This window comes from Hyaena hyaena, unplaced genomic scaffold (genome assembly GCF_003009895.1).
Source record: "Hyaena hyaena isolate Hyena2069 unplaced genomic scaffold, ASM300989v1 scaffold_227, whole genome shotgun sequence".
Taxonomy (NCBI): Eukaryota; Metazoa; Chordata; class Mammalia; order Carnivora; family Hyaenidae; genus Hyaena; species Hyaena hyaena.
In genome coordinates, this window is record NW_024080859.1 from 2,214,078 (window position 1) to 2,238,555 (window position 24,478).

Here is a 24,478-nt window from a genome sequence, read left to right on the forward strand (position 1 = left end):
ATGGTGCCACATTTATACTTGTTCCCTTTTATTCCTTTGGACCAGCATTCCGTCCTGCTTCACGGAAACCTTCTCCCAGCTGACTCCAAGGAGTCCTTAAAAACCCTATTGACTTATTTCCTTCTTTGCGATGTTGCCCCTCTGTTGAGAGTTGTGGTATCCAGGCACTCAGTGCCTGGTCCATGGCCACCATACCAAAGGATCCTGACCAGCTGGCACATTTTCCTGGTCATTCTTCCCTCTGTCTCCCCCTCCTGCCTAACTGGCCTCACCTCAGTCTCTGTAGTTGCCCAATAAATGATTACCCCCATCCACTTACCTATGGAGGACTTTCCAGGGAGCGCTCCAAAGCTGTTGCAGTCCTGCCCATGGCTCTCTGTCCTCTGTCCCCCTTCCCACAGTTCTGCAAGCTCTCCTGACCCACTGGGGTCTCCCACCTGGAACCTGTGGTTGGTCTTGGCTGGCTCCCCTCAGAGATAAGGTGTTGAGTTTTGGGTTTTTTAAATCAGTTTACTGTTTTGTTTTAGTGCCTTTATTTTGAAAGGAAACTAAATCAAAAACCACAGATGGGTATCAGTAAAATTAAATACCATGAGAACGGAACAACAGCATTGTTAAATTCTATGCAGATGATCGTATTGTCTGCTGACACCTCTCTGCACAACCCTTTCACACTGGCACCAATCAGGGACTTTCCTTGTCAGAACTAGAATGAGTAAAACGAATAGAGGATGCATACCAGGTGATTACACGCCATCCACCTCAAGGTGTCCTTTGAACCCTCCCCGCAGTCCCACTGGAGCCCTGGCATGTCACTCTGCAGGTGGCTGCAGACCTCGCTTCTCTGAGATTGAGACCCCGCTCTTTATTGACTAAACCTCAGAGCTTGGGGAAACCCTCTTCTGTCTTCCTTGCTGCTCACCTCAGGAATGAAGGCGCACTTTCTGAAGGCTCAACACGTGACTGAATGCAGCTTCTGGGGTGCTTCCTCACTTCTTTCCACGTCATACTCAATGGTGTGTGATTCAGCCTGACCCCTTGATTCTTCCCTCTGTTCTCTCCTCTGTCTGAGCAAGCTCCTGATGATGGCTTCACACCTTACCCTACCCTCTGGGTGCTTCCCCTCCTTCCTGCTCTCACTGAGGTGCATTTACTCAAGTCATTGGGTTCTGGGGCGTCCTTTCTTACCTCCCAGCTGGGCTTCCCTCCCACCAGTACTGCCTCCAGGCCTGCCGCCCTGCCTTGATTCATGCCCCAGGCACTTCCTTCCTTGATTCATGCCCCAGGCACTTCCTTCCAGCACCACGTGGCCATTAGTTCTGGACAGACTTGTACCACAAGTAACCCTGAGGGAGGGAGGGAGAGAGGAAGGGTCTTGTGTCTCCAGAGCCTGGAACAGGCCTATCTGGTCACATCTGCCTTTGGAAAGTATTATAGTCCACAGTGTTCTCACTGTTCCCACCTTCAGATGAAGTTGATTTAGGGAAATGCCCCTCCTTGGTCCTGAACTCCTGGAGCACTGCTCGTGTCTCCCAGTGTCTTGGGAGATGCTCTCCAGCCTGTGGCCCACTTCCCCATCTTTAGCACCGTTTGGGGGGATGGGTACCAGGAAATGGCTTCATGCCTTCAAAGCCCCCTTACTCCCCCTTCCTGTAAGTGTGCCTGGCCTGTTGTTGTGGTAGAGCACACCCATCTTAGAGGCTGCTTCTCTATCCCCACCCCCCTTCCTCAAGTCTCCAGAGGACCCTGAGAGGGCACAGACTATAGATACCCACCTGGTGTCTTAGACACAGTTGGGCCTCATTAAATACTTAAGTTTAGCATTCGATGCAAGACCACGTCTAGACTTCTCTAAGTCGCACTGCTGTAATATACCTACCCTCCGGTGCCTTGGATGGTAGCACTAGGGTTTCTCTCCAGTGTTGTCCTCTCTCATGAGCTAAATGACTAGTTAATTATTTGGTTTTGGGTTTTTGTTTTGTCTTGTTTTGCTTTTTGAGTGGCCGTCCCATCTGGGAAAAGGGAAAAGGCACTTGCAGATTTCTTACCTGTTTGGTGAAAAAGGATAAAGAACGGTCTTAACCCCTTAAAGCAAGCATGGATTCAGTTTCCAGACTGAATCTATAAGATCCAGCCTCTTGCTCCTGTTGGCTTTGGGCTGCTCCCACTGGGTTCCCTCCCTGCAGCGGCCCCTCCCCGTGTTCACTAGCCAGGTGACACCTAGACCTGCAGTCGGCCAGAGCACCCTGGAAGGAATGCCATCTCCGTGACCTTTTGGGCCACCCTGCAAATAGGACCCATGTGTAGGGTTGGCCGTGGGGTGGGGGGTGGATGCCTCAGACCAGGAGGGCCAGCTCTCCACAGCCCCTGTGACAGACTCCCCACCAAGTTGCTTTTACATAGCGAGCTTTCCCCCTGGTGCTTTGAAAACTTGATAATTTTCCAGAACTGCGTTTACAAAAACCTTTGTGGGGATGTTGGTTTAAATTACACTTGGATTGAATTATAAAGTAATTCTTCAGCAAGAGTGCCTAGCATGTGCTAAAGTGTGTTCCAGAAAGAAAGCCATGACACAGCCAGCGAACTTGCCCTGTCTTTTTTGGTCCCCTCTGCCTACCAGAGTCATGTGATGGTAGAATCTGCCCTTTTTTCCTTAGCCTTTGCCTGACTCCCTCAGCTGGAGAGGTTTTCTTACCCGCACTGAACTCCTAGGTTTATTACTGGTGATATTCATTAGATGCAAGCAGCTCCTAGATTACAACGTCTTTCTTATTCCGGGGACTGGGCTTAAAGCTGATACTTTGTTTTTCTTGCCAGTGGAAAAGTGTACACAGAAAGAATGCCAAATAGTCCGTACACATTTGAGCAGATGTTTCTTCTCATTAATAGAGTGTGGGAACTCTCGACACTGCAAGTAAGGGTTGAGTTAGTGTGTTTCTGGAGGGCATTTTGGCAGTAAAAACACGTACCCCTCATCTGTGGTTTTGTTAGAATAACTGGACAGGTGCACAAAGTGGCCATCGTGAGGATGCTCATGGCAGAATTTGCATTGTTGGCGTGGCCCAAAGCGCAGGGGTGGTTCAGGCGAGGGGAGTGCATAGGAAGGGGTCCTCATAAGGCATTGAGTGGGGGGGTCTCACAACAAAACCCTGTGCAGGTCACACAAGGTGACCTTCTATATCTCTGTGAATAAGCTTTGAAAACTTGGTAAATAAAGCGAAGATTGAGTGTGGATTCATTTTTAGGTTATCAACCCTTACCTTGTGGGATTTCTTTAATCAACAGACACGCATTATTTTAGTTACTGAGGAAGTGTTCTCAGTGAGTGTGAGGATTTTCCCTGAGCACTTGGCACTGGACCTCATGAGCCACAAGCACGAACAGTTGTAAAGGACATATTTGGTGGCTTCCAAATCATCCTGTCTCCCACACAGGCAGTGTCCCTTAAAAACTCTCAGATGGGGGTTTCCTGGGTGGCTCTCTCCGTTAAGCATCTGACTTTGGTTCACATCATAATCTCATGATTCATGGGATCAAGCCCTGCATCAGACTCTGCACCCATGGTGCCGGAGCCTCCTTGGGGATTCTGTCTTTGCACCCCCCCGCCACACTAAATGAGTAAACTTTTTTTTTTTTTAACCCTCACATGATGTGAAAACCTGGTTTGTTGCTTATTCTGCCTCTTTCTGCATGGAATCAGTAGTGCTCACAGCCTTGCAGGCTCCTGGTTGGCTCTTTTCTCTGAGCCCTGTCCCTCATGGCACTTGCCATTGGTGCTCGCTCGTTCCTCCCTGCTGTAGGGTGCATCTGCTCTCTGCTGAGGAGGGCAGACATCAGGGGCCTTTTAGTCAGTGCAAGAAGGGGCTCTCCAGTTGGCCTGACCAGTTCCCACCAGAGGGACTCAGCCCTTGGAGGCCACACCCTCTCGTCACTGTGAGTGGCACCCATCTGCTGCCTGGTGTCTGATGATGGCTTTTCTCTCCTTGTAGAGTGCCCAGTGAAGAATGTGATGGGATCAGTAGCATGTCTGCGGAGAGCGGCCCTGGGACGAGATTGAGAAATCTGCCAGTAATGGGGGATGGACTAGAAACTACCCAAATGTCTACAACGCAGGCCCAGGCCCAACCCCAGCAAGCCAACACAGCCAGCACCAACCCCCCGCCCCCGGAGACCTCCAACCCCAACAAGCCCAAGAGGCAGACGAACCAACTGCAATATCTGCTCAAAGTGGTGCTCAAGACACTATGGAAACACCAGTTTGCGTGGCCTTTCCAGCAGCCTGTGGACGCCGTCAAGCTGAACCTCCCTGTGAGTAACTTGGGCTGGGCCCAGGGCTACTGTCCTCCAGTCTCTTCCCGTGTTGCTCCTGGTGAGGGTGGGGGCAGGGAGGAGGACACAGAAATGCCTTTGGGGCCCAGCTCTGAACTCCCAGGACTCATGAGGCCCTCTAGTGATTGTTTCGGTAGTCCTGATAGGCAGTCATCAGTTCTTAGATTTTAAGTCTGGGAGAAACTGTAGAGAAGTTGAAATGGGGGTGGAAAAGGAGTGCTTATAGCTTTCCTTCTGATCCCTTAGGAGAGCTGAAGTGGGAGCAGTTGGTGGTCCAGGCCCCCTACTTCTCAGGCATGGTTGGCCAGGCTGTGGAAGAGGGACTGGTGTACAGGGTACCTTTTCCGTGATGACATGGTCATCATTGTGATCACCCGGAGCGCAGGGAAGGAAGAGGTAGTGCAGTATCTCTCAGGAAGCGAATACACAGAGGGGCTTGGGTGGAGAGAGGAGGTGCCGGTGCAGCTTTGCCCTCAGCTGCCTCCATGCACATCCACTGCCTGCTCGGTTGTGACCACGGTGCACTTGATCTTGTTCTTCTGTACCCCTGTTCTGCTCTTCACTAGAGTTTTCCTTTTGCCCACATCCATCCCTAGCACATGGTACTGGAAACTCGGCTTTTATCTCTAACTGAACCTCAGGGAAGAAACGGGATAGGTAATTTTTTTCTTTTCTTCAAGCATCGAGGACCAAGTGTCTTTAAGTTAAGCCCTGCTGTTTGCAGAGTTCCACAAACCCCCTGGATGAGGAGTTAAGATGATTATTGCCATAGATCTAGGCATGGGTCTGTGAGGGTTTGAGCTGCCTGAGTGTAGGAACCTCACCCTCTGCCGGACATCAAGTTTCAAGAAGGATGAATACACTAGTGTGACTCTCCTGTTGTGAAAGCAGCTGTGTCTGGGACACTGGTCCAGTTACCTCTCTCTGTTGAATATGTGTCATATGCACTCAGGAAGAGCAAGTCAGGAGGAGGCACTGCAGGTCTAGATCATGAACTGGCTCACGAAAAGGGGTGGAGGCAAAAGAGGGTCTTGCTGGTGACCATGACAAGGAGTAGGGGCAGACGACATGTCACTGGAGGGAGGTTCTTGGGAGAGCTTGCTACAGCATAATCTCTGGCTGGATTAGTGGGCTGGGCTGTGCGGGATCCACAGGTGAGGGTGACCTTCCCAGAGCAAATGCAGAGATTGGGAAGAGGTGGGGCTGGGGGGGTCGGTGAAATCCAGGGGGTACTGCAACTTTTATAGCACCAGAGGGAGGTGGGAGGCCTACAGAAGAGAGCCAGGAGAATCACCAGCAGTGAACAGTCTCCCAGGTTTCCACATCAGAGGCTGCAGGGAGGTCAAAGAGATGAGGATTCCGACCTGACCCTCCTGTTGGCCTTTAGGAGGGCATTGGTGACCTTAGGAAGATGTGACGCAGAAGTAGAAACCAGATTCCCGACGGTGTGAATGAGAAGGTGAGGATGTGAAGCCATGATTTCAAGAAATTTGGCTTTGAAGGGAAACTGCAGCAGGGCCAGAATGGAGGAGGGGTTGGTTTGTTACAGGAAAACGCAGAGGGCTGAGAGGACAAAGACAGAGGAACAGGGGGGCTGGAGTACCTGAAATCCCGATAAGGAACATCCCCAGCTAGCAGGACACACATGGGGCAGGGGGTGCTGTCAGGCCCAGTGGCTTGGGAGTTTGAGGTCATTCACTGTGCAGTGGAGGCCAGGCTCCCTGGAGGTCACAGTGTGAATCCCTGTCTCCGTGTCTGCTGACATCGCCCTCGGCAGTTCAGACATAGGAAGAAGAGGCCGTTGCGTGGTGGCACTGATCTGGTGGTGTCTTCAGGGAGGGGGGAGCGCGAGGAGCTGACCCAGAAGGGCAGGGCAGGGCTGGCCAGCTGGAAGCAGTGTCATGCTTAAAGCCTGGTATTCTGGGGGCCTCTCCCCTCCTCGAGAAAATGTTAATAGAGCCACACAAAAAAGGGTTCCTTCCTTTTATGTTTTCTGACACCTTCCAGGAATCTCTGCTGGACTTTTCACTAGAATATCTGCCTCTTCTGTTCAGTAAACATGTACAGTTGGATTGTTACCCCCTAAACCCACTGTCCCCTTGTCGGCACGCTTGTGCTCTCCCTGTCTCTCTCTCTCTGCACTTGACAGGCCATGGCCAATTCAAGCACTTGACATTATTGTTGGCCATAGACTAAAAAATCTATTTCCACTGGGGCAGATCTATTTGGCCTTGGTTCTCTTGAGAAAGGTGACCAGAGCCGTAGTAGAACATAGGAAGTCCGGGGTAGTCTGTCCTCGTGGCCCTCGTGGCAGGGCACCCAGGCATGCGTGTGTGGCCCTCCTCAGCTCAGGGCTGTGATCTCTGCCACTCATTATGTGTAAGCTGGTTGCTTTTGTTCCTTTCTCGTGGGTGTCAGAGTAGCTTAAAGCCTCACACCCTTGCTCACCTTTCTAGTACCTTCCACCATTTCCAGGCAAGACCTTGGTACTTGCTGAAGGATAGGCCTGCCTCTCTGCCATCAGGACTTGGTTCTGATACCCCACCCAAGCCTGATTAAGGGAGCCTCCGAGATTGCGGCCTTCAGTGGAGTTGGCCAGCTGCACGCCAGTTTCCCTGCCTGGCTCTCTCTGGTCCTTCTACCGGGAAGCCTGGTGTGCTGCCTGTTCTGTCCTCAGATACCTCCTATGGTTATTTTTAAAAATAAACATTCAGTTTTAGGATAGCTGTAGATTTAGACAAAGCTGACAGCAGTAGAGTCTGATTTGAAGGGCTTTAGGATATCTACACCTGCCACCTGGCTCCTTCTGTTTGGCACTTACACAGTAAGATCTGAAAGTTTGAGGAGTGAGGTCTGCTGGATTTTTTCTTTTTTTTTTTTTTTTAAACTAAGAGTTGTACAGGTTGTCTGGATTCCTCATTAACCTGGCTAGTTATTAAGCTACATTCAGGTATAGCAGTTGAAATGGAAGTGTGGTGAACTTGAGTGAAGGTGGAGGCTTCTGCTCCGTGTTTCTTCAGTGTGACCAAAGCAGGGATTCCAGTTGTTAACAGGTGTGCCTCGGTGCCGTTTCCATAGGATTATGAATTTTATTTTTTTTATTTTTTTCCTCTGAGATTTTTAGTTACAAATTTTTTTTTTTTTTTTAACGTTTATTTATTTTTGAGACAGAAAGAGACAGAGCACGAGCTGGGGAGGGGCAGAGACAGAGGGCAACACAGAATCTGAAACAGGCTCCAGGCTCTGAGCTGAGCTGTCAACACAGAGCCCGACGCAGGGCTCGAACGCACCCCACGGACCGCGAGATCATTATCTGAGCCCGAAGTCGCATGCTTAACTGAGCCCCCGAGGCCCCTGCCTGGATTATGCATTTTATAGACCAGTAAAATGTCAAATCCTTGGGGGAAAGTACACCCTGCTGTGGGTTGTTTTACCAGATAAAGACCACTTTTCAAAGGGCTGTGTTTTTATTTATTAAAAATTAAAGGATTTTAACATTACAAAAAGGGCAGGTGGAGCCTAGATCTCAGTGAAGACAACCTGTTCCCAGACCAGGGCAGTTGACAAACTTGGACATTTTCCCTCCAGATTTGCACCCAACATTTAAGAGTACTTCCCTAATTCTCACTTTGTCTTGGATTCCCATTGAGATTGCTTGCTGAGACCGTGGAAGGGCGTCAGTCAATGCCGTGGCTCTCATCTGTGTTCCTGGAGTGAGATCCACAGGCCCACCTATGAATGCTGCATGGCCTGGGATGTGACGCTGGCCTTTTGCTCTTTTTGCTCTCCAGGATTACTATAAGATCATTAAAACGCCTATGGATATGGGAACAATAAAGAAGCGCTTGGAAAACAACTATTACTGGAATGCTCAGGAATGTATCCAGGACTTCAACACTATGTTTACAAATTGTTACATCTACAACAAGGTGAGATGTGGTGGCAGGTGTCCAGCTGCCCTGCGGGGAGGGGAAGAGAGGAGAAGGAGGCAGACATATCTGGAGCCTGTGGGCATGGGTATGCGGGAGCCGATGGGATTTAGAGTCTGATGGGAGGAGATCATTTGGAGGCAGAAATAATGGGACCCATGGCTTTGCCTGTGACTGGGTGTTTCTTTTGGGGGCGGGAGGGTGCTGGCCTTGCTTTACTTCCAAGCCGTCCTTGTTAGCTTGAAGCATGTGCTTCTCGTGCCCTTGGGATTTTGGTTCTTGGGAATGTGTAGTAGAGAAGGTGTGAGAAGGACAGTGACAACTCATTAAAAATTCCATTTGGGTGATGTAAATTGTCAGGAAGGAGCCTACTAACATGTAGTTGTGCAAAGGTGTGCTCAAACAGAAACCTCAATGTGAGAGAGGGTGTGATGGGGCCCGCCGCATCTGAAATGTGGACATGACCATTGACAACTTGTGGCCATAGAGTTGAATGTCCTCTGATGTCACTTGTAGACCTGAAGGTCACTACTTAACCCCGTTGGCCAGACCTTTTGGCTCGGCTGTGCCATGAAGCCAGATCATTTGTTTACAGTTCAGACCACAGATGTGATTAAAACCAACCCTTTCATATAGAACGGCTCTGGAGGGAGACACTATACAGAACTCAGCTTTTGACCTCTGCTGGTGTAGTGGGTAAAATTGCCCAGAAGAGATGGGTAGGTGAGTTTCTTGAAGTTTACTGTGTTTTTTTAAAGTCTCAGGTCTCATCACTAGGTTTAAGTGAAATGTGCACAGGTGAGCTTCTCAGTTTAGAGCTGAGTGGGAACAGCATGTCGTAGATGAGGCAACAGAGTGGGGACCCATAATGTAGCTCAAGACAGGCATGACCCGAGCCCCGGTGAGCTGCCTGAGGGGACACTGGGGAGCATTATCAGAGCCCTGCTAATGTGTCTGTGGCAAGAAATCCTGTGTAATTCACGTATTTGTAGTGGAATTGTGTCAAAGGAGGGGTTCTTCAGCGAGTGGCAGGGCTTGTTAGGTACTTCAGGCACTAAGATGGTTTCTCAGGCCAGAGCTGAAGAGACTAGAGAGGGAAGTGCAGGTGGACAGGTGCTGATCCAAGCACGTGAACCTCTGTGATATCTGGTGGCATAACTGTTGTGGCCCTTTAGGGATCAGATCAGGAAGGACCCTGACTGTGATACTTCATGCTTTGGGGCAGGGGGTGGATGGCACAGGGTGGGCAGCTCTTAACTCTGTATAGAGAGGTGGTGAGGGCTTTCTGACCCTCACCCCCGTGTCTCCTTTTCCAGCCTGGAGATGACATAGTCTTAATGGCAGAAGCTCTGGAGAAGCTCTTCTTGCAGAAAATCAATGAACTGCCCACTGAAGAAACTGAGATCATGATAGTCCAGGCAAAAGGAAGAGGACGTGGGAGGAAAGAAGCAGGTAGGGCACCTCTAGTGCCCCAGCACCATTTGTGTCACATTGAAATAACAAGGACGCTGGCTTTCCTTCTCCCCAATCTTGTCCCCTTATCCAGGTTCCTTGAGAGAATAACTGAGAGTGATAGGATCAGGCTTAATGGTGGATGTGCCCCAGAGGGTCGCATGGGTGTGTGACCTCCCACACTTCCACAAAGCAGAAAGAATTGGACCCTGCTTTTTTTTTTTTTTTTTTAATGGACCTTGGTTTAAAAAAAAAAATAACTTTTTCAAAGCATTTTTGTTACTTGAATTATTTACTCCGTTTTAGAGAAAAGGAATTCACCTGACCATTGGCGGTTTTAACTAACAATCCCTGTCCTTGAACGTCAGGGTTGGTTATTTGAATGATCTTAGGTGCTTATGTCAGAGCCAGGCCTGCTTTTTGATGCTTCTGAAGTCAAAGTGAAGCTCTCCCCTCCTTGTCTATCTCAGCATCCTCCCTGCTTCCTGCTCTCATGTCTCAGCCTGACATAGGATTCCAAAGGCTGGCTGCTTCGGAGGGCGGAGAACAATGAAATGTTTCTGTCTAGGAAGAGCTCTAACAGCTGCCTCTTGCATCTTGCTGTCCTTAGCTCTGTGCTGTGGGGACCATGCTGTGGGCTGTTTGCCTTCTCTTTAGAGAAGGCTTGCACCTGACTTCCCACCCTGCTCAGAAGTGGTGGCTTCATGGGAGCAAAGGCAGTTGGCCTCATCCCCTGCAGCGATGAGGAGTAGCCTAGGAGAGGCGATCCTGAGGGTTCTCCCTTAGCCACGGGTCCTGCCAAGGGGTGGCCAGTATCCTTAACATCTGGGAGTCCTGCCCGTATTCTCTGGGAGAGGGAGTTTGGTCTGCACACGGGACAGATGCAAGCTGTTGTGTTAGAGCTCACCCGCACAGCTGCAGGGATGCAGTCTGAGCCGGTCACAAAGGGCAGCAGCCGTCCAGCCTCCCCTTGTGGCTCAGGGAGGTGGAAGTTTGCCAGTTTCCAGAAACCTTGGCCAGGGCTCCTGATGCCGGCCCTCTGCCAGAATTGCTTGCTCAGAAGGCAGCGCTTCTGGGAATGAGGACAGCTCTGTCCGAAAGTGCCAAGGAACATTTTTCCGCTCTCCATCTACAGGCCTGGTGCTAACTCTCAGCGTGTGTTTCCTGCTCCTTTGGCCCAGGCCTCCACGCTCATGAAGGCTTCTTTGTGCCCGATTTGGGACTTGAAGCCAGGACGCCTCAGGAGGTGTGGCATGCAGTGTGCCTCTGCTCTCAGGGAACCCTAGGGCAGGTGGACCAATCTGTCCAAGGTCTGGGGTGTACCGGTTGTTCTGTCTCTTAGACGAATAATCATGGTGACACTGTGTGCTGTGCCCTCACAGATGTGTGCACACCACATGTGACAGTGTCCCCATGAGGTCAGCCAGCGTGTATCAGGTTCGGCATTTAACCACCTGTCCGTTTTATGATTAGGGACGGCAAAACCTGGCGTCTCTACGGTACCAAACACCACGCAAGCATCGACTCCTCCGCAGACCCAGACCCCTCAGCAGAACCCTCCGCCTGTGCAGGCTACACCTCATCCCTTCCCTGCGGTCACCCCAGACCTCATCGTTCAGACCCCCGTCATGACAGTGGTGCCTCCCCAGCCACTGCAGACACCCCCACCGGTGCCCCCTCAGCCACCACCCCCACCTGCGCCAAACCCCCAGCCTGTGCAGAGCCACCCACCCATCATCGCAGCCACCCCACAGCCTGTGAAGGTGAGCGTTCTGTGCGTGCGTGGGGCCCAGCCCGGCCGCCACCGGCCTCCTACCACCTCAGCACCCCTTCTTTTTTGTCTTCTCCTCCATAGCAGTGAGGCTTACAGGAGACCCGTCATTGTCCCTGCCAGCACTTCATGCAGAGCTTGTCCCAGCTCCTGGGGCGCGTTGTGGGTGTTTGGGGGGCATCGTGCAGTGTTTAAGTCATGGCCTAGAAGCTGCTGCCCTGCTGGCCCCCAGATCCCATAGCTGAGACCCAGCCCTGGGACTCGCCAACTCCTGCACCCCATTCTAATTTAGACTCTGCATGTTTGCAGATGCCACCCAAATAGCCTCTGAGATATGCCTTCCCCTGGGGGCTAGTGTGGCAAGGCTTGGCTCTGAGCAGCTTTCCTGGCACGAAGTAGGAAGCTGCTTCAGGGGGTTTCTGTGGCATCCAGTGAGCGGACTCTGCCCTTGTGCGTGTGCTTTCTCCTGCCACTGGCGAGTCCTGTCCCAGCTGCAGAGCAGAGTGGTGGGACAGGTCTTTTCTTGCCTTAGTCCTTCACCCACAGAGTTCCCTTTGAGCCCCATTCCCCATGAATGTTGGAACCCTAGAAAGGACCTACCTGCAGGAGTGAGCCAAGGGCCAGGCGTGCCATCTGCCACCTCTGACCTTGCTTGTCGGCCCTGTGCTCTCGGCAGACAAAGAAGGGAGTTAAGAGGAAAGCGGACACCACCACCCCCACCACCATCGACCCCATTCATGAACCACCGTCACTACCCCCGGAACCTAAGACGGCCAAGCTGGGCCCCCGGCGGGAGAGCAGCCGGCCTGTGAAGCCCCCCAAGAAGGACGTGCCCGACTCGCAGCAGCACCCAGTGTCGGATAAGAGCAGCAAGGTCTCGGAGCAGCTCAAGTGCTGCAGTGGCATCCTCAAGGAGATGTTTGCCAAGAAGCACGCGGCCTATGCCTGGCCATTCTACAAGCCCGTGGATGTAGAGGCATTGGGTCTGCACGACTACTGTGACATCATCAAGCACCCCATGGACATGAGCACAATCAAGGTGAGCAGATGCCCCCCAGAGCTGGGGCAGGGCTCCCCGGGACAAAGAAGGTCAGAACTCCCTAGGCTGGTCCAAGAGGAGGGCCCAGGCCTTCCGTGCTTGTGAACTGTGCCCTAGTATCCTGCTCTTCTCACCAGCTCAAAGCAGCCCAGCGCCCCCTGCTGGGAGTCATGGGGGACAGCCTCCAGGACCATGTGCTTGGGAATTTTCTTCCCAGACAGCAGTGCTGCGCCCCCTGGTCTGGGGACAAGCCCTCAGTGGCTTTGGGCCCTGGTGTCCACAGGCACCTTGCACACAGTAAGTGTTCCAGGAGGGGTTGAGAGTTGATGACTTTTCCAGGCCCTGTGTTGTGGAGACGGCCTTGATGTCTCCTCTCCGGAGGAGGCACACCAGTGCTGGATTTTTACTGTAGTATTTTGAAGTCTCTTTGGTTATGTTCATTTATTTTAAACCATTTTGCATTTCTTTCTGTTTGGGAGTGGAGTAAGCCTGCTCAAACATGGGACAGACAGAGGAAGGGACAGTGCTTATGTTCCTTTTGACCAGTGTCCTATCCCATATCACCAAAACAAGTGTATTTCAGGTCAGAACTGGTCCCAGCCCTTCCCTTACAGCCTGGCTGAAGTTCTGCCTCCATTTATTCTGTGCCCACTTGCTCCTTAGCCAGTCACAGTGCCCAGAGTGGACAGGTTTGGCATGTTAGCAGTGCATTTCCCGGCCCTGACACTTGCTTTTGAGTGTCTTTTTGTCCACCTGACAGAGAACTAAGGTGATAACATCTGCTCCACTGTGGAATTGACTTGCTCCTACAGGCAGCCCTCCTGGCTGTCACGTCCCCATTGGAGCAGGGATGGGCATAACTAAGGAGGCCATCTCGTCTTTGCAGTCTAAACTGGAGGCCCGCGAGTACCGCGACGCTCAGGAATTTGGTGCTGATGTCCGATTGATGTTCTCCAACTGCTACAAGTACAACCCTCCTGACCATGAGGTGGTGGCCATGGCCCGCAAGCTCCAGGTGAGGCCCTGGGAAAGTTCCAGGCACAACCTCCAGCTGTAGAGCAGGCTGGGATCCTGGGGAGGCCAGGCGTGTATGAGCCTTTATAGATTTTATTTCTGTCGTTTGCTTTGGTATGATGCAATGTAGTTTGAATGTGGACTCAAGTCAGGATAGCGTGTGCATTTTACATTGGGGTTATTTTATTATAATCAGAGCAGAGCAGTTGGTTTTGGTCTTAGGCATTTGGGATTTTGTTTTGGGGTATCCCACTGAAAACCTCCTGCCCCATACCTGCATTCGGCTGCCCTTGGCCAGAAGAATGCAGATGCTATACGTGGCCCAATCTGTTCTCCAAAACAGACCCGTCTCAGGTTGGTAGCAGACACTTTTATAAGGTAGACGCTTTGACACAGTTGTGAGTTGAAGTAACTGCACAGCTGTGAACATTCAGCAGCGCCTTGAAGTCTTTTGCCTACTAGCTGCGAGGTAGGTGCTACTAGGTGTTCCGTGAGGCCACAACTCCCTAATGGGTGCCATGGCGGGGGGTGGGGGGCAGGGGAGGCTTCAGGTTGGCCTGGGCAGTGCACCCTGTAAAGTGCACATGTAGGTGGAAGGAAGGGGGCAGGTTACAGCATAATGTGCGAACTGACTTCACTTTGCTTTATTTAAAAAAGGGAAAATGTGCCCAAATTTCAACAGTGGTTATTATCTTTGGGTGGAAAAATCAGAGGTTAAAAATTATGGAGAACCGGGGCACTTGGCTGGCTCAGTCGATAGAGCATGTGACTTTTGATCTCGGGGTTGTGAGTTCGAGCACCACATTCAGCATAGAGGTTACTAAAAAAAAAAAAAAATCTGGAGAATAAAGTCTGTATTTAGTACTTTTATAATCTGCTTTTTAAAAATTCTTAAATTTATACACAGAAAAATACGCAGCCCCTTATCCCCAAGGCCCCAGGTTGCTTCTGCTCTCAGTGTCAGAGCAGGCCCTGGGCTGGATCACCTGCTGTCACACGGGGCAGGCACTCTGGCCCAGCCAAGTGCTGGTTTGCACATCTCCTGTGCCCCTCCCACCTGGCCGGGGGTGGGGGGGCCGCTTCCTCACACCTGGCTTTCCCAGCCATCTGGCTGCCTGAGCCTCATTGCTTTCCTGCCTCCTAGTTCTGTTAGCTCCACACGTTGTCCCAGACTTAACCATCATAGTGACACCTACCTTCTCACACTGGAGCAGGGTTCCATCTCTCTTGTTCTTCCCTTGGCCCCTGTCTGGGTCAGGGCCTGCTTTTGGTCCGAAGGATGTGTCCTGAAACTCTTGGGATAGATAAAAACGTCTTACTGGTGTGAACCTGGCTGCTATTATTGAAATGCACACTCAGCCTTGACATTTTTAGTTTATAATGCTTGTTATTTGATTTTATTTTCCCTGAGAATTTGAGGGGGGCGGAGTCTCTGCTTTCTTCACAAAGTTGCTTTTTCACTGTTCTGCATTTCCCATCCTTTAAGAGTTCAGGCTTTATAATTTTATGGCAATTCTCATACACGGCCACCAGGTGGTAGTGGTACCCTCAGATCTTTGTGTTAGACTTCCTCTTTCCACTGTCTTGTGAGGACTGAGGGAGGGAGGTAGCTTTTGCCCAGATTGAACTCATACCCTTTATTTGCCCTCATGCAAACAGCTAAGCCAAAACAAGGTCTCTGCCAGCACCAAGAGTGCTGTTCTGAGCTACTTTACTTTAAAAAGAACAGAAAGAGGGTGGCTGAGCCTGGGTGGCTCAGTCGGTTAAGCATCTGACTCTTGATCTCAGCTCAGGTCATGATCTCAGTTTGTGAGATCGAGCCCCATGTCAGGCTCTTCACTGACAGCACAGAGCCTGCTTGGAATTCTCTTTCTTTCTCTCTCCCTCTGTCTCTGCCCCCACCCTCACCCCCACTCATGCATTTTCTCTTTCTCTAAATAAATAAATAAATAAGTAAATAAATAAATAAGAACAGAAAGAATCTTCCAGTATATTCTAGCTTTCCTAATTTCCGTGCCTGTTTTAAGTTTTTTGGTTTTGTTTTTAATGTTTATTTAATATTGAGAGGAAGAAAGCACGAGTGGGGGGGGTGGGGGAAAGAGGGTCCGAAGCAGGCTCTCTGATGACAGCAGAGAATCCAGTGTGGGGCTCAAACCCACGAACCATGAGATCATGACCTGAGCTGAAGTTGGACACTTAACTGACTGAACCACCCAGGTGCCCTGGTTTTATGTTTTTCATTTTTCTCCTTCTGGCAATGGCATGAACGTGGCCCAGACATGGGGTTTACCCATAGGAAGACCACTGAGCTATTTTCTACACAGCAGCCTCTTTCTGAACATTTTTGTTCCAGATATCAGACCGGACTAGATGGAAGTCCTTGACCTGAAAGAGGGTCCCATTTCAGGCAGGGGCAGTGCCTGGGCGGGCCATTTAGCAAGGGCTGCCTCTGCCCTAGCACCTTGGCCCACCCTCAGGGTGGGTTGCTGTGTTACAGGAAGTGATGTCCCTTCTCCGTTGCCATGAGGCAGGTGGAGAGGCATCTGCTTCAGATGCAGAGTCGATGTAAAGGGCTTCTTGTCTAGAAAGTAGTTGCTCTTTTGTGGCATTTCAGGCTTTTTCTCTTCCTCATAAGCTTTCCTGGATCAGCATGGCTGGGATGGCTAGATTGTCCAGAGGGAAGGAGCAGCAGCAAATCCCCAGCCCTCTGTTTGCCTCTTTAAGAAGTATTAGACCTACCTCCTCTTAATTAGACTGTTCCCAAGGACTGGGATTTATCTGGACAATTACATGGAAAAGGATCCACTTGGTTTTCCTCTTCCAGTCTCTAAATTCAGTGCCTTTAGAAAACTCACATCCCACCACCTGGCAGCCATGGTCACAAAGACAGCCAGGAGTGTCTGGGCTCAGGGTGTCCTCAGTCCACGGGTGGCTTGGGCTGAGGCCTGCCAGCCCATCTGATAGGCCCAGAGCTGCTGGCAGTACTGCCCTCTCATCTGCCTGCTCTGTTGTGAAATGAGTCATTTAGGAAGTTTGGCACCCTTGTAGATTGCTAGAGTTTTATTTCAAGAAAAAGTGCAAATTCAAGGTGATGTGCAATTATTTTTACAGCAAGGAAAAATGAAAATTGCATTGGGATATCATGCATTAGATCCCAGAGGCAGGAAGCTTTGAGGTGTGTGTAAATGTGTTTCTGAGTGTCCACTCATGGCTGCATATCCAGCACTTGGCACCCAGTGGCCTGCCACAGCCTGCATTCTGCTCCTCACCACTGCCCTGTCTGGGCTTGGCCATGCTTGACCTTTCAGCACTCGAGCTGCTGTTTAACTAGAGGGGTGAAGGGTGTGCTTCCCCCTTGAATCTGATGCAGCCCAGAGTAGGTGGCCCAGTGAACATTCTAGCAAGAAGAGACCCATGCTCTGAAAGCAGCGTGCTTTGCTGATCGATGCTGAGAATCGCAATGTGGGTGGAGGTTTTGGCATGCTGGGCAGAGGACTGGATCCACCACGAGACATTGCTAGCCTTAGTGTGGAAGGTTCGAGCCCCTGCTCCCCTGCAGAGTGCTGGGTATTGGTGTGCACTGCTCCTCGCCATCACTGTCCTCCCTCACAAGACCTTCACCCTGGTGCATCTTGTTTGGTTTCGGCATCCTCTAGCCTGGCCCCACACCCCCTCCACTCATTTTCCACCTGGCCAGCAGGGTGAGCACCTGGATTCGTGAGTCACCCCTTTCTCTCCTTCAAGACATCCTTGCTGGGTCTCTGCAGCATTTGGTATCTTGTCCCCCTTCCTTGCCCCGCCCCCATCCTTAGGTTTCAGATTTCCCTGGGGCTCTTCACCACTCCCTTGCTGTTCCCACCTTAACACTTTGTAGCACTTTATAACTATTTATGTTCACTCCTTGAGGGCAAGGAGCACATCATTTCTCTTTATCATACAACAGGCCCCAGCAGGTACAAGTCTATCGCAGCCATGCAGGAAGGTTTTTCTGCAGTCCCCTATGTTTACCGGCATTCAAGCCCAAGTGCATTTCCCTTGATGCCCCCCACTGGGACTGGGTCAGATGGGAGGATGACAGGTCTTGCAGTTGCTCACGGCCAGGAAGCCAGCAGCCCCAGCTTGCAGGCCCTGTGGTGATTTCGCAGCCAACCGGCCCACGTGGCCTCCTGGCGTGTGCTCTTTGCCGTTTGGTCTTGGGGTCTTGACAGAGCAGGGCCAGGGAGTACCCTAGGAGAGGACTCTGGGCGAGTCCTGGCCTCCGTTTCCAGCACAGCCACAGCCTGTTGGAGAGGAGCAGGGGCGTCCTTGTGGCAAGGGTGGTGCTGCTCTGGCAGCTGCCAGGAGACGCTGGACACACACAAGTGGCACCAGAAAGCTCCCACCTGGTGAAGCTCACCTCCCAGCAGCACCAAGTACTTGGCCACGCCTGCCGCCCTCCTCCTCTGTGGGGTCCTGACACCTCAGGCACACTTCTAACCTGACCCCTCTTTCTTGGCAGCGGGCCTGGCTTTTCTTGGATGCTCACAGGGTCTGTTGGGGACCCGGGCCCGCCCTTACCCGGGGTACTGTCGGCAGTAAGGGCCTCTGTCCTGGCGTGACACCACCACCACCCCACCCCTGCCCCTTGTCTCCTTTCGCCAGGGTTGTGACGGTCTCTGCTTATGCCTCCTGTGTGTCTTCTCCACTGCCCTCAGACCTGCTCCAGAATGTATTTCTGCATAAGTTAGGAAAGTTTTAACCCTTCTAGTACTTAGTCTAGTAGCAAAACCGCTGAGACCACGGAATCCAGGTCATCACTTTGCTGGGAAGAGGAGCTGCCTTGGAGGAGGCTGAACTGGGAGGTCTGGAAGGGATGGGGCAGCACTGCAATTGGGAGTGACACCTGCCCTGCCACCTGGGGTCCCCTTTCCCATCTGCCCTGGGGACAGGAAACCTGCAGCTGTGTTTCCAGACATCCAGGGGAGGCTTCTAGGACCAGCTCTGTCAAGTGTACCCTAGTTTCTTGGACACGGTGCCCTTGGAGCTTGACCCCACATCCCTCCTGGGCCTCGCGGGCCATGCTGCTCTGAAGCATCAGCTCTCACTTGGGAAGGCCCATTCTCTTGTGTGAGATGCTGTGTTGACTCACTTTTTCTAGACTTAAAGCAGGTCCTGCAGTCCTGCTGGGAAGCTAGCTCTGTTCCTTTCCCTGCTGTTCTCTGTCCTGAGTCATCACTGGACTTCTGATCATGGAACCCTCAGGGTAGGAAGGGGCCTGCCAGCTGGCTGGGGAGGCAGCGCCATTGGACCCAGGTGCCCAGGCAGAGCTGCTGCCCCCAAGCTCTGTGACCCCACATGGAGTTCCATCAGATTCCTGGGTCTTAGAGTTGGAAGGTCTCAGAATCTCCTGGGACCCTGTGCTTAACAGCCCTGGCGCATCTGCTTGGGTCGCTGGCACCTCACAAGACTTTCTCTCTCCTGTAACCTGTCTTCAGCACCCCACATCCACTTGTCTTACACCTTTCCCGCCTTGCTGGCCATGCCCTGAGACCCCTTGGCCAGTGGCATGGCTCTGCTCAGTTAGGTGCCCCAGAGGTGGTCTGAGGATGGGGGGGATAGGGGGTAGGCGGGTGTGGACACGTGCCTGTTGCAGCAGAGGCTCAGCTGCCTTGCCGCCCTTGGTCTCTGCACTAGGCACACTTACTCCAGGGCCGGGCCTTGGCGTGTGCTGTTTCCTCTGCCTCTAAAAATGCAGAGGTTCCTGTTCTGTTCATTATTGCACCTTAGTGCCCAGCCCCGGCATCCAGAAGGCTCCTCAGGGTGTGTTGAGTAAGCACTGAGCATCAAGGCACTCTTGGTGCGTCTTGCCCTCAGCCTGCCATCTATCTGGAATCTCCAGACAGACGTCCTCAGTGGGCCAGCCGCCTCCTGTGATCTGGGTCACACATACTTACCTGGCCTGTGTCTCCTGGGGAACAGGTGCCAAGCCATGTCAGGACATTTCTTTTCTTTTTTTTTTTTTAATGTTTTATTTATTTCTAGGAGAGAGAGAGAGACAGTGTGAACAGGGAACAGGGGAGGGTCAGAGAGGGAGTCACAGACTCTGAAACAGGCTCCAGGCTCTGAGCTGGCAGTCAGCACAGAGCCCGACATGGGGCTCGAATCCACGAACCGCGAGATCATGACCTAAGCGAAAGTGGGGATGCTTAACCAACTAAGCCACCAAGGCGCCCCAGGACATCTCTTTTCAAAATGAGATTTGTGATGAGTGTTGGAAGAGCTGACAAGGGGCCTCACCCCACCCTGCCCCTTTTGCCTTAATGTTGGGATGGGGGTCCCCATCAGCCCAGCCCTCTTTGGCCCTCCTGCTTACTTCCTATTGAGTCAACCCCAGCGGCCAAGGAGGTTGGTGATGCTGAGCCACATCCCAGGCAGCCCCCCGCCACACATGCCTGGGCCCCAGGCAGCCCTCACAGGCACGGCTTTCCCCCACCAGGATGTGTTCGAGATGCGCTTTGCCAAGATGCCAGACGAGCCTGAGGACTCTGTGATGACCGTGTCCTCCCCAGCGGTGCCGCCTCCGACCAAAGTGGCGGCCCCGCCGTCGTCCAGCGACAGCAGCAGCGATAGCTCCTCTGACAGTGACAGCTCCACCGATGATTCTGAAGAGGAGCGAGCCCAGCGGCTGGCCGAGCTCCAGGAACAGGTGAGGACGCGGGCAGCACCCAGAGTTTATGGGCCCGGCAGTCTCCCCAGGGTTCTCCCCAACATGAGGAGTCCCAGCTTGAGCAGAACTCCCACTGGCCCCCTTGCGTGATGGGGGGGTTTAAAAAGTGCTGGCGTCCCATGCAGTGGAAAATGTGTGTATAACTTTTGGCTCCCCAAAAAACTTACTAATAACCTGTTAACCAGAAGCCTTACCTATAATGTAAAGAATCGGTTAATTCTGTTTTATGGGTTACATATATTATGTATTGTATACTTACAATAAAGTAAGGACACATCAAGAAAGTCATAAGAACTAGAAAATACCATATCAATCCAAAAAAAATCCACATATAAATGGATCTGCACAGTTCAAACCTATATTGTTCAAGAGTCAGTTGCACATGTGTACATTGTGGGTGTGGAGGTGGGAAGACATGGCTGTTCTGTGGGCAGAGGTGAGGCTTCTAGATCCTTCCAGCATTTGGAAGGAGGAGCCTGAGCCAGGATGTCCATCTCTCCTGAGGCCCTACAAGTAAGCCATCAGGGCCTTAGTACCCAGCCTCCCAGGGACCCTCCTCCTAGATGGCCATGGAGCTCGGTATCTGCCAACTTGGGCAGCTCCTCTAGCAAGGCGGACACTGGCCATACTTGGAGTCCACAGCCTGGGTGGGTGTGGGCACTTCAAAAATCTGGTGAGGCAACAGGTCACAAGGCTGAAGGCCAGCCCCCAGCCCCATCCGTGTGCTTCCCTCCTCCTCTGCACCCTGATGCCCGCGGGTCCACCCAGAGACTGGGATGATGGGCGTGTGTATCTTGCCTGTCTGCTCCACAGCTCAAAGCCGTGCACGAGCAGCTTGCAGCCCTCTCCCAGCCCCAGCAGAACAAACCAAAGAAAAAGGAGAAAGACAAAAAAGAAAAGAAAAAAGAAAAGCACAAAAAGAAAGAAGAAGTGGAGGAGAATAAGAAGAGTAAAGCCAAGGAACTTCCTCCCAAAAAGACCAAGAAAAATAACAGCAGCAACAGCAGTGCGAGGTCTGTGCCTCCCTGGTCTGCCCTGGGTGGGGGGACACCTGCTGGCCGTGGTGGATAGGCAGGCTGCCTCTCTGCCTTTTCTTCTGGAATGGATCTTGGCACCCAGTGTGTTTGGGAAGGGAAGGAAGATAGCAGGTAGCCTGGAGCAGAAGGTGAGGACAGGGCATGGTTTGCAGTCTGTCTCCCATGGGCGCTCCCAGGAAGACGTTGCAAGCCTCCCGTCTCCTGTGAAGGCCATCTGGGGGGTGGGGGTGTAAGCCCTCCACTAAGCCCCATATGGAGGAATGGGTACCTGGCTTTGACAATGGTGTGCATCATTCCTTCGTAGCAAGAAGGAGCCCGCGCCCATGAAGAACAAGCCCCCTCCTGCGTACGAGTCGGAGGAGGAGGACAAGTGCAAACCCATGTCATATGAGGAGAAGCGGCAGCTCAGCCTGGACATCAACAAGCTCCCTGGAGAGAAGCTGGGCCGCGTGGTGCACATCATCCAGTCGCGGGAGCCCTCCCTCAAGAACTCCAACCCTGACGAGATCGAGATTGACTTTGAGACTCTGAAGCCGTCCACTCTTCGAGAACTGGAGCGCTATGTAACCTCCTGTTTGCGGAAGAAAAGGAAACCTCAAGGTGCCCTTGGGCCCCTCGGGCAGGGTGTGTTCTGAGTCCTGGCCAGCCCTGGGCAAGTGGGCATCCTCCATTAACTTTGCCTTCCAGACATGGCCCTCTGCCTCTGTAGGTTGTTTTTCCAATTACAAAAGCTGTGTCCTTACACACAAACCTCTGGAGGGCTGTGATCTCACACTTGACCCTGGGCTGATAGTGCCATTCACGACCTCCTGGCTGCTACCCATCTAGGGCCTACCCGCACCTTCATGTCCTCAGCCTTACTCTGAGCAGCAGCTTCTTTCGCCCTTCCCACTGTGTCTTCCCCAAAAGCCGGCCGCCGCCACCCTGCTGCCACCTCTTTGGAACAGGGATTGGGGGAGGGCAGGTGCAGTGGCCAGGAGGAAAGGCATTAGGTCAGCACTGCCTGCTGTTCTTCTACACGGCCTTCTCCTTAACAGTCTGCCAAGCAGCACTTGCCCATTAAAAATGCCTTGTCTTAGCTCACAGCTTTTGTCTGGAGACCAGTAGGACTTAATATCCATGTCCGAGTGTGGTACGCAGCCTTTATCCCACTCCAGACTGACTCCTGGGGCTCTTGGTCCCCTCCCTGGGGTGCTGCACAGTGCCCTCCGTCTACACACCAAGGTGCTGGGAGACTCCCAGGGCTCTTTCACGTTTTGCTTCGTCACTGCTGTCATGTCTTGGGTCCCCTGCACCCACTGCCCGAAAAGTAGCTGAGGGAGCCTGAGCTCAGCGGTTCCTCCTGTTAGGGAATTGCTTAACTGTTTGGTGAACCTGAGATTGGAAGGGCTCTGAAATTCTAGTATTAAGCCAAGCTTTTGGCTGGAGTACGGTAGGACTGGTCAGGGCTTTGTAGAAGCAGCCCACTGGCCCTTCTTGCAGGCGGTTGGGCTATTCTTGTGGCCAACAGCAGTCCCCTAGGGCAGGGCCCTGCCTGACTCCGTCCCTGTTGCTCTATTACAGCTGAGAAAGTTGATGTGATTGCTGGCTCCTCAAAGATGAAGGGCTTCTCATCCTCGGAGTCGGAGAGCACCAGCGAGTCCAGCTCTTCTGACAGTGAAGACTCTGAAACAGGTTAGATGTCTTCCTTAGCTTTTTGTCGCGCTCTTGACTATGTTTGGCTCAGTCACGTGTCCACACTACCTGAGACCAGAGATGGCTGTCATAATAAGAATTTTCTGGGCTTCCACGGTAACCCTCTAATTGGGGCAGTGGTTAGCCCTGTATCCTGAGGATGAGTTGCTAAGGGTATTGACACTGCATGATTCTGGGGACTTGGGGGTCCTGGTGAGGACTTTGGGTGTTGGGGCCCAGGTGGTGGCATCGGTGTTAGTGTGACCCTGCCCAGCCCTACGGTCTCTTCCTATGTCACAGTCGCATGCAGCACGGCTGTTCAGGTAATGGACGTTAGCAACAGGTGTGCAGCAGCCTGCTCTCTGCTCTGCTGTCACCCAGGCTCTGGGCATCTGTCGTTCTCCCCAGAGTGCTCACAGCTGCACTGGCTGCTCCTAACCGTGTACGCACTTGGACCTGCGTGTCCTACAGCCTCTTAACAGTCCCTTTCTATGATCCGAGGGCCTGCACGTGTGCGCCATGGTGTCCTGGCTGAGCCTCCTGCCCACCTGAGCAGCTTCAGTGTGGGAGGTGGGCGTGAGTAAGGGCAGGTGGAGCTGCTGAGAGGTGCGCGGTGATAGGAGAGCAGCCTTTCCTGCAGAGAGGCACTGTCCCGCGAGGAGCCTGGGGAGAGGGGCAGGCGCTCCCTCACACTGGCCTGGAGGAGAGGCTAGAGAAGAAAGCCTGGCAGCCAGCCTGTGCTGTGAGCTGGAGCTGGCAGGTGGCCGTGTGCGTCTGGGTGAGCGGGCTGGCCCCTGGGCAGGTCTGGCTCCATCAGCCGAGCGGCCTCTCCAGGCGGGCTGTGGTATGTGCATCCACGTGGGAAATGTGTCTCTAGGCATTTCCTTTCATAAACCTATCCTGTCTCTGGCATTTTATTCTGACTTGAAATTAATAGTAAGCCCCACTTAATCAGTTCATGAAAATAATGTGATCTGATCGTGCCAAGAAGTTTGAGGTCCCTTATACTTAGCACTTTGTGGCCCGTCTCCCACGGGGTGTGCACACCCGGGTCCTTGTGTCAGCTCATCCTGCCTTTTTGGGGGGAAGCTGAGGACAGGAGGGCTTCTGGGTCTTCTCCCTCTCCCTCTTCACTTTTACTTTTTACCTCAAGGGGCTTGCCTTGAGGTGGGCTAAGGGCTTCTCCAAGACTCCAGTTTCTGTTTCCAGTGGGCCCAAATGAGTCATTAAGTCATTAAGTCATGTTCCATATTTCCTGAACTCCACTGTATGCAGAGACTGCTGTGGGCAGATTGCTGCCCTTCTGTCTCCATCCTTTGTCCTTTTTTCCTAACCAGCACACCCCTCCCATTGCTTTTTCATCTATCCGCCAGCAGGGGGCGCCACACCCCATGCCCGCCCAGGAAGGGCCGGTCGGAAGCCCTTGCCAACCCCCCTGAGCAGGATGAATGACTATATTCTTGGGCCCAATTAGCATTCCTGGTGGCCCCTGACTTCTCACTCTCTTCGTGCCAGCCATACCTCGGG

The 24,478-nt window shown here is 52.4% G+C and overlaps 1 protein-coding gene across 6 annotated transcripts in view; it reads left to right on the plus strand.

Moving 5' to 3' along the window:
- BRD4 (bromodomain containing 4) overlaps positions 1 to 24,478 on the plus strand; it is an 85,119-nt gene that overhangs the window by 45,282 nt on the left and 15,359 nt on the right. For 4 of the 6 annotated variants that reach the window (XM_039243377.1, XM_039243376.1, XM_039243378.1 and 1 more), the window contains exons 2-11: positions 3,990 to 4,308; positions 8,121 to 8,258; positions 9,575 to 9,710; positions 11,184 to 11,473; positions 12,158 to 12,520; positions 13,407 to 13,535; positions 20,010 to 20,219; positions 21,054 to 21,253; positions 21,582 to 21,877; positions 22,841 to 22,951. In XM_039243377.1, coding sequence (XP_039099308.1) covers positions 4,024 to 4,308; positions 8,121 to 8,258; positions 9,575 to 9,710; positions 11,184 to 11,473; positions 12,158 to 12,520; positions 13,407 to 13,535; positions 20,010 to 20,219; positions 21,054 to 21,253; positions 21,582 to 21,877; positions 22,841 to 22,951 — 2,158 coding nt within the window. In that variant the 5' untranslated portion in view covers positions 3,990 to 4,023. Of the gene's footprint in view, positions 1 to 3,989; positions 4,309 to 8,120; positions 8,259 to 8,288; positions 8,982 to 9,574; positions 9,711 to 11,183; positions 11,474 to 12,157; positions 12,521 to 13,406; positions 13,536 to 20,009; positions 20,220 to 21,053; positions 21,254 to 21,581; positions 21,878 to 22,840; positions 22,952 to 24,478 lie in introns of those variants that run through there. The other 2 variants (XM_039243379.1, XM_039243380.1) reach the window with 2 other exon arrangements.